General features: G+C 38.7%; 1 protein-coding gene across 1 annotated transcript; it reads right to left on the reverse strand.

Annotated features, from left to right (window-relative positions):
- Nucleotides 1-7,879: 7,879 nt before the first annotated feature.
- Nucleotides 7,880-8,956, reverse strand: Yeti (yeti). The gene is made up of 2 exons (XM_017179056.3): nucleotides 8,168-8,956; nucleotides 7,880-8,101 (listed from the first exon to the last, which is right to left on the reverse strand). The coding sequence occupies exons 1-2, from the start codon at nucleotides 8,842-8,844 to the stop codon at nucleotides 8,011-8,013; spliced, it is 768 nt and encodes a 255-aa protein (XP_017034545.2). The 5' UTR covers nucleotides 8,845-8,956; the 3' UTR covers nucleotides 7,880-8,010.
- Nucleotides 8,957-9,748: the final 792 nt, after the last annotated feature.

A 9,748-nucleotide genomic window follows, 5' to 3' on the forward strand; every position in this document is an offset into this window, starting at 1 on the left:
CCATAATTACTCAGGGCCATCTACTCTGTACCAGTCTCATGACTGCTAGTTAGGTAGTATTGTAAGATTTGATACACTTATTGTTAGTCTCATAAATGAGAAGATTCAATAAATAAAAGCAAAGCCTAAAAAAAAAAAAAAAAAAAGATAAATGTTCCTGACGAAGTCTTTGGCACTCTATGCTCGGCCGAAACCTGGCCACAGTATGTGGTTGTCAAAGAGTTTGAAGGTACGAAAAAGAAAAAGCGGCCTGTAGGAATTACTCTTCCTAGGCCAGATTTGCCCAATGCTCCGTCTACGTCTTCCAATTCCGTCCCAAAAAACTAACCATTTCCCTTGGTATTTCCTATCAGAATGCTAGAGGCTTACGCAGTAAGCTTCCTAAATTGTATTCTGACAGCGTCGCATTTGCTTCCCAAGTTATTGTGTTCACAGAAACCTGGTTAAAGCCGGAGATTCTGAGCTCCGAAGTTTTTCCAGCTGCGTTCACAGTATACCGGCTAGATCGGCCTATCAGACGTGGGGGAGGTGTCCTTATAGCGGTCGACTCCACTCTCACGTCCGAATTAATAATTTTCGAGGAATCCAACAATGTTGAATTCCTTTGCGTGAAGCTATCAGTTAATGGTAGCTCCATTTTTGTTACATGTTCCTACATTCCTCCATTGTCGGAACTTCCTATTTATTGGAACCATCTTTCCGCTATTCAGTTGGTCTCCAAAAGACTTTCGGATAGGGACCATTTAGTTGTTCTTGGTGATTTTAACATCCCAGGGGCTATTTGGACCCTAGATAATTCCACAAATACACTTCTTACGACAACACATCATGATTTTATTGCTGGCTTGTTTGACATTTCGCTGTCCCAAGTCAATCATGTTCGAAATTCCTTAGAGCGCTTGCTTGATCTTTGTTTTGTCTCAGATCCTGAAAGAGTTAGTTTAGCTAGGGTGGCGCCCCTGACGCAACCCGAAGATCCCTATCATCCCACTTTCGATGTGACTATCGACATGGGGACTGTTTCACGGAATAAATCTGATAGTCCAGCCCAAGAAGTCTTCTGCTTTAGCAAGACAGATTTCGTACGGCTGAATAATTTCATAATTAATTACAACTGGTCCGACCTATACACATGCACTGACATGGCGGAAGCCGTGGGTATTTTTTATCGTGTTATGAATTCATTTTTTATTGACTGTGTTCCGTTATACTGTCCGTCTACATCAAACAAGCCTCCTTGGTTTACCAAAGAGTTGACCCGCCTCAAAAATAGAAAATCAAATCCATATGCTAAATATCAACGTACCGGTTCTCCGATTGCCCTATCTAGTTATTTATCAGCTCGATCCACTTTTACTGTGTGTAACGCGCAGTGCTACAATAATTATTTGACTCGTTGCAGGTCCCAGTTTTCTGAGGACCCAAAACAGTTTTATAATTTTGTTAAATCCAAGCGTAAATCCATTACTCGTCCGTCCTTGCTCTCTTTTGGTAATTCAACGGCAGAAAATGATCAGGCTATAGCCGATCTTTTTGCTCAGTTTTTTGAAACCACTTACTCCAACTCAATAGACCCAAATCAGGCTTATCCTTACATTATCCCGAAATCGAACCAAATCTTCAGTCCTACCATTAACGAAAGCTCTCTTCTTAGGGATCTTCATCGTGTTAAGCCAGTTTTTTTACCAGGTCCCGACGGAATACCAGGCTGTGTGCTTAGGAATTGTGCCGAAGCCCTGTGCAATCCACTTCTCAAATTGTTTACCTTATCCTTAGAAACCTCCCACTTTCCCCTTATTTGGAAGGAATCATTCGTTATTCCTCTCCACAAAAAAGGTAGCAAATTGGATGCCAACAATTACAGAGGTATCTCTAAGTTGTCGGCCATCCCTAAACTGTTCGAAAATGTTATTACTCCTCATCTGCAGCATCTGTGTAGGTCAATTATTTCTCCATGTCAACATGGTTTTATTAGGCGAAGATCAATTACAACGAATCTGTTGGAGCTTACTTCCTTTATTATAAAGGGATACCGAAATAACTTTCAGACAGATGTAATCTATACTGATTTCAGTAAAGCATTTGACTCTGTTAGCCATTCCCTTCTTGTTCGGAAACTCGATTTAATGGGATTCCCGACTGATCTTCTTAATTGGATCTCAGGTTATCTAAATGGCAGGACGCAGAAGGTCCTTTTCGAAAATAAACTATCTAATGTTCTTAGGGTTACATCTGGCGTCCCGCAAGGGAGTCATTTGGGTCCCCTACTGTTTACATTATTTATCAACGATCTGCCCGAAGTTTTGACCAACTCCAGAGTACTTATGTATGCTGATGACGTCAAGCTTTGTGTGCAATATAATGATGCTACTTGCCAATCAGACTTACAGACAGATCTTAACAATTTTCAAACATGGTGCTGCGTGAACCTATTAAACTTAAACGGCTCTAAGTGCAAGCTAATGACATTCTCCCGTGTCACTCCTAAGCCTGCAACTTATACGCTAAACGGCTGCTCTTTGGAAAAAATTAATATAGTTGATGATTTAGGTGTCCGGCTGGATCCTAAACTCGACTTTATCGATCATATTTCGTGCATGGTGAATAAAGCCAGGGGCGTGCTTGGTTTCATTAAACGGTGGTCTAAGGAATTCAATGACCCCTATGTCACAAAAACGTTATATACTTCACTTGTTCGTCCTATCTTAGAATATGGATCCTGCGTTTGGAGCCCTCAGTATGGCGTCCATAGTAAACGCATAGAATCGGTTCAAAAGAACTTCTTACTTTTCGCTTTACGCGGTTTAAACTGGGATGCAAACCAGAGGTTACCGTCTTATTCTAGTAGACTCTTACTAATTAACTTACCCCCCTTATCTGATCGTAGAACCATGCTAGGTATTACATTCATATACAACTTAATCCGTGGTGACGTGGAAAGTACTGACTTGCTCGGTCAGCTAAATTTTCACGTACCAATAAGAAACACTAGATCCTTTTTACCATTAGTTTTGCCCCACTGTAGAACATCCTTTGAACTGCATGAACCCTTTAGAGTCCTCTGTGCAAATTATAACGATTTGTACACAATAATATCTAACGTTGATAGCCTCCCAAAACTAAAAACTTCAATCTTAACCTACTTACGCATGCAAGCAACCAATCCGGCAGTACGCCAGTAGTAGTCTCCCCGCATCCTTTTTTTTTTAAGTCCTTCGCGTTTTACTAATTACTAACAGAACAAGCACGTGCTTGGTGTCGCAAGTTCCACTTGATATGTACTGTACATAGTGCATCAACGTCTTGCAATAATATAAGCTTATTTCAATATTCTAGAATTTTAGTATAAATTTCATAAAAATCGGACAACTATATCATATAGCTGCCATAGAAACGATCGGTAAATATATAGATTATGTAAAGCTGGGAATGTAAAACTGTAACTGTCAAATTGTAAACATAATAAGTATAGGTAAAATGAAATGAAACTCTGTTCTGTGAGTGTTTACAGCATTTAAATCTATAATATAAACATCAAAACCAATCTGCAAGGGTATACAAACTTCGGCGTTCCGAAGTTAGCTTCCTTTCTTGTTTTTTTTTAGTTTTGTCAATTTTTTTTTTCAAAATTTCGTAGTAAAAATCGATCAAAAAAATGTAATGCTCTTTTGGCATATCGATGTATTCCTTGCCACTCAAATGGAAAAATACTACGAAGTATTTAAGTGAGGCATCATAAAACATCATAATACATGAAAGATAATAATACAAAAAGCTAAAATTACGCCAATTTTGCTTGGAAAATTGTTGTGTCCGCCTTATCGGTAATCGCGAAGATATCGATAGGTTGGTGAGAGGACTGCCAACTTAGGCCGTTTAGGGAAAGGGGTTCATTAACCCGATAAAGGAGAACTCGAAAAACCTAACGGAGTTCGAATGGCGTGTTGTCGGTTGTCGCTGCCTCCGTTGGTTTGAATCCGGAGTGTAGAAGCAATTCGAGCGCGAGACCGCGGTGTGACGACGGCTCGGCGTTATGTAGTATTCAAACCCAAAAATAAATGAAAATCGGCCGCCGAAATATTGTTTCAAGAAAATGAAAAGTGAAAATAGAAAAGAGAAAAGCAAAATGTGAGACAGCAAGAAGATAGGGACCTGGGAAGCTGGATCGGCGAACCATAGAGGTGAGTGGTCAGGGACCAGGCAGGCAGCTAGGAGAAAATAAATATTGTGTTCTTAAATATAGAAGCCGACCAGGACCAGGTTCCAAAGGAGGAACGCCAGGCCAGGATCCGGGCCTGGCGAAATTTTTTTCTTCCGCCTATTGTTGTCTTTGTTGGCGTACAATATTATCTTTAGTATGGCCGTATAAGTTTTATATTGGCGCGGTACATTTTTATTTGGACCCCCTAATATGTTGATGCCGCAAATTGGTTTGTGCCGCTAAATTTTATGCCACCACCAATTTCTATGGGCCTATTCGCTGGCCGAAACATTTAATCTAAAATTCTGGGAGGGAACCAGACAGCACGTGTGCCCATATTTTGTCCCGCGACTGTGGTCGTAACCTCGCCGGCACAGTACCGCCTACTTGAGGACCGACACGCCTACAAAGGGGCGGCAACGGAAGCCACCCCAAGGCTTCAATAAGAGTTATTTTTTCTGTTTAGAGTTAGTGGTCGTTTAGTTTTTTTTTAATTATTTATGGCATTGTTTTATATATTTATTTAGTTATTCAAAATAATCCCATTATTTGTTTATTTATTATTATTTTTTTTAAATCATTTATTTATTTATCTATTTATTTTTATTTATTCCTTTTCTTTATTTATTATTTATAATTCATGTGTAATTTTTTTTTAAATTTGTGTTTGCCTAGCTTTTGTTTTTGTGTTGATTTCGTGGTTCGAGTATCGACTTCGCTTTCTGAATATTCTTCACCCCCTTTTTGAGCGCTCAAACGGGTAGGCCAAGGAATTCGCTTGTCGCAGTATATGGTTACTTGTGATTGTTTAAATTTTGGAAAACAAAAAGAAGAGTTAGGCGAGGGCAACATACATATAAAAATCAACACTTGTAATTCTGAAAAATTATGATTATAATTAAAAATTATGGGTAAAAGGAGCATGAAGTAGTCCTTTTTTTTCTGGGGAGGAGGAAGAGAGCTATGGCGTGAGAGGATTGTAGGTGCGTTAATTTAGAAATAGGGGCAGCTGCATAAACAGTCCCTGCCAGCAGCCTGCAAAGGATGGGAGGGGAAGGCAGGGGAGCTACAAAGGACATCCAGGAGTCTCGCAGATGACTGATCGTTTCTGAGTATGTATGTGTCGTTTAGGTGAAGGTTTCGTTCAGTTCGAAGTTGTGCAAGTAATAGTGCTGTGTAACGTCTCGTCTTAGTCTAGGGCGGGATGTTTAAAAAAAAAAAAGATAAAATTTATCTGTTACGTGTGTCAGTGGGCGGGCCAAGAACCAATGCCTGAGAGAGAGCTAGCCGAGGCATGGCCCAAGTCGATGGCTGCACACGCAGGACCTTGTAGGGTCATAACAAAATAGCTATAATTCCCGCTAGCCGCTAGTTCACAATATATCCCGCATTTAGGTTTTGAAACACGCCAGATATAGTGGGAAAATAGCTAAATTGGCAACGCTGAGTAGGTGGGGTGTGGTTCATCCTCGTCGTCCTGGTCGTCACTGACGTACTCCTGGTCGCTCCCAACGCTTTCCCGCTCCTCAGAACTTGACCGGTAGTCCGCGTCCCGATCCCATGGATTGTAGACCTCCGTGTCGGATGACCCGGATGGACTCGGGCGTTCCGGACGCGGGGCGTACTCCGTTATAAATTATAATGATTACGGTTCCTGGTTTGATCATATTAATTGCATTCTAAGACAAGAAAGGAAGCTAACTTCGGCACGCCGAAGTTTGTATACCCTTACCAATCTGGTTTTCATATTTATATTATATATAATAATGCCAAAAACCGACACTAAACAGAGTTTCATAACATTTTACCTATACTTATTATGTTTACAGTTTGACAGTTACAGTTATACATTCCCAGCTTTACATTTTCTCTACATCTACGGATCGCTTCTATGGCAACTATATAATATAGTTGTCCGATTTGCATAATATGGTTACCAAAATTCTGAAATAATACTAAAAGCTCATGTCTCAAAGTAGATGAAAATACGTTGAAAAACAACGAAGTTATAATTTTTTCTATCGTTTTCCCTATCGTTCCTATGGCAGCTATAAGATATAGTCGTCCGATTTTCATTAAATTTATACCAAAATTTTGAAATAATACCAGAAGCTCATGTCTTAAAGTAGATGAAAATACGTTGAAAAACAACGAAGTTATAATTTTTTTCGATTAATTTTCCGATTCTTCCTATGGCAGCTATAAGATATAGTGGTCCGATTTTCATAAAATTTTTACCAAAATTCTGGAATAACATAAAATGGCTATATCTCAAAAATGATGCAATATTATTGAAAAAAAGCCAAGTTATAATTTTTTTTCTAAAAATTTATCGAACATTTGTATGGCAGCTATATGATATAGTCGTCCGATCCGGCCCGTTCCGACATATATAGCAGTGAGAGTATATAGAAGACTATATGCAAAGTTTCATTCAGATAGCTTTAAAACTGAGGGACTAGTTTGCGTAGAAACGGACAGACCGGACGGACGGACAGACGGACATGGCTAGATTGACTCGGCTGTTGATGCTGATCAAGAATATATATACTTTATAGGGTCGGAAACGTCTCCTTCACTGCGTTGCAAACTTCTGACTGAAATTATAATACCCTGCAAGGGTATAAAGATATAAAAACATTAAAATATTCGCAATATTCGCCGACACTATTATCTTTACCAAATTAAAAAACCTAGATACTTTCAGAGAGAAATTCGTAAATATTCTAGGAGACTTGTATTTTTTGGAAGCTTTTCGTGTGCTCACGTTCAACGGAAAAATGTAAACTACTTTACATTTGCCGTAAACACCATTGTACATTTTCTGACGTTATTATACATATATGAATAATGTTAAGAGCGTAGACCACTTAATAATTCTGGGTGTAACCTTCGACTCAAAGCAAAGTTTGAAATATCATTGTATCAATCTTAAAAAACAAATTGAATCCCGTTTTAACTTTATTAAATTTTTAAGCTCCAAGTACTTCTATGCTCTCTCTCATCTATAGATGGTGCCCAAAGTCCCACATAAAAAATAAACAACCACCTTACCATGGTGCTGTTCGTCGAGCAATTAATGCGTTATTCCCCACCTCTCCCACTCGCTGCACATTGGGAGAACCAAAACTGCCCAGTGTATCTGATCGTACATATATCGGAATGCATCTCATCCCAAAATTATTCGCAACACCTTACAGCCCTTTGAAAAAAAGCTTATCTGCAATATTTAAACAGAAACGCAAATACAAATGCCTTCCAACGCTTGATCGTTGTGCCAGTTACTGCACTTGGCCGGCCACCTCCCAGACCACATCAGACTATAACTGAGCCGCTTTTCTAGGCCTCCAAAAAGCCGAACATTTACACCATCCTGGACACTTGCCACAAGCTTGCGAGCGTTAGATTTTCTCACTTTGGTTCTCAAATCCCTTCCGGCCTTCTGCACAATTCATCAAAAGACAATGTAAAATTGTATAATTTTGCTACAAAAACTAAATTCACTATACGTATGATACGGCATACGTAGAAAGTTTCGATTGCTTGTTAAATTATATTAAGGTTAGTATTTAATACTAGATTCAATCTTGATAAAATAAAAAACTAAATAAAATAAGGTAATTACATATGTACGTTTTGGCAAAAAGAAAAAAATAACACATTAGGCAGGGCCTACGCTATTTTGCTTATCTGTCCTTGATATATAGACATATTTATAAGTATTTTGAATACATCTTATTATTTGCAATTACATAAAATTATAAAAGGAATGAGTTCGATTAAAACGTCACGGCAAAGACATATTCTCATCAGTTTTGTCGGCTGGAAAGCCGCATTGTTTTCTCTATTTCAAACTGTCGCAAATCGGTTCTCTGCAAAAAATCTTGACGTTCTAAATATCTGAAATTTGACCAATATAATAAATTATTAACTAAACATATTGCAATTTGTTGTTATCCAACTCACCCATCTTTCCCCTTGTTGTGGGTGCGAAGTTCTTCGTCTATACCTTCGTCATTTTTAAAGTCCTTCCAATCCACCTTAGATTTTTCCAGCACAGACATTTTCTTTTTTTTTGTAAACCGATTTAAGACTGCGCTGACACTGTTGCTCTCAACCGGTCGCTTGGGAGCAAAGACTCTTGCATTTGTGTACTTTTTTTTTAAGCCCAATGGCTTTTCGGAACCATCCGAGGCTTGTTCTGTTGATGTATGAGGAAGTTCATGTGCGTCGGAATTAATATGGATAGCAGTTTTGCCAGTCGCTTCATTAGATTTTGTTTCCGTCTTAGTTATACTTTTTGAACCAACATCGCAGAGAAAATCGGCCCACAATGTGTCAGATCGAGTTTTGTCGGCCTCTTCGTCCGACTGTAACTCTTCCTTTTCGGATGACCTAATGATAGTTTCAGAAGCTGCCGATCCTCGTGTATGTCGCGGAGCTGATATATTAACATCATCAATATGATCATTCTTTGGTTTACACTTATCCCCGCGTTGTTTTGAATATTTGTGACTCGATTCTTCCGGTTCCTCACTGCCGCTGCCGTCTGTATCATCACTGCTGCCCAGAGCCGCATTATCACCATCAACACAATAATCCTCATCGCTTTCGCTGTCGGATGTGTGGTTGCTTTGGTTCATGACGTTGTATAATTATATTCGCTTATTTCCTTTAATACTCTCGAACCGCTTTCAGTTACTGAATTATTTTTATTTATTTTATGGAATTGTTGCAATGTGACCGCTCTGCAAACAACGGATTAAACTGTCTTGGGTTCCGAAAAATATGACGTTCATATCAGAATTGTGTAAAACCTAAACGAGAAAGTGCAAACATGTTATCATAGACCATCACATTGGACACCATCTACCGTTCACATTCAAGATTGTGATTCAAAAGAGTGATTTACAGTACAGGTTGTCGAAAATCTAAAAAATATATCGTATTGATATTTTTTTTATCAAAAAATAAGATGATAATATGTAAAATATCACTGCAAAATATCGATGGCGTTTTTTCTGTATATTCTTGCCCCAATATGTCCCCAATTGTTACTATTTAATATAAACCGCCTACCTCTACCTTATTTTAAAGATTTTGGATGCCTATACCACCTATAGACACTCTTCGGGGAATTTGCTCTTTGTTAGAGAAAAATCATTAGAAAAACTAAAATTCCTTGTCATTTAGTTCATTTAAATTTAGTGCGGATAAATTCTGACGCAATCTGTTCCTTTTGCTGTTGTACAACAGCCAAAATAGTTGGTAAATGCTCCATTTCAAATTTGCAACTGCCAATTCGACAGCCTTTGTTTACGTTTTCATGAGCCACAGCTGATCGATCAGCTGTTCGGATGTTGAATGTGCTTTAATGTTGTGTGGGAACACGAGTTTCACATTTGTGAAAAATCCCAAACGTTCCTTACAAATGTGCTGTGTGGGAAGACAGTGTAATTTACGAATTCTCGAAGCCGCTACTTCGAACGTAGATCGAAAACAATAACAAATATGAAGAACGAACTTCGTGAAGCCTTTGGCAGTAGC

Source organism: Drosophila kikkawai, chromosome 2L (genome assembly GCF_030179895.1).
Source record: "Drosophila kikkawai strain 14028-0561.14 chromosome 2L, DkikHiC1v2, whole genome shotgun sequence".
NCBI lineage: Eukaryota > Metazoa > Arthropoda > Insecta > Diptera > Drosophilidae > Drosophila > Drosophila kikkawai.

Coding starts and splice junctions, on each gene's coding strand:
- Yeti (XM_017179056.3), bottom strand. CDS start 8,844: ATGAACCAAAGCAACCACACATCCGACAGCGAAAGCGATGAGGATTAT. Junction 8,102..8,167: donor CACAACAAGGGGAAAGATGG/GTGAGTTGGATA, acceptor GTCAAATTTCAG/ATATTTAGAACGTCAAGATT.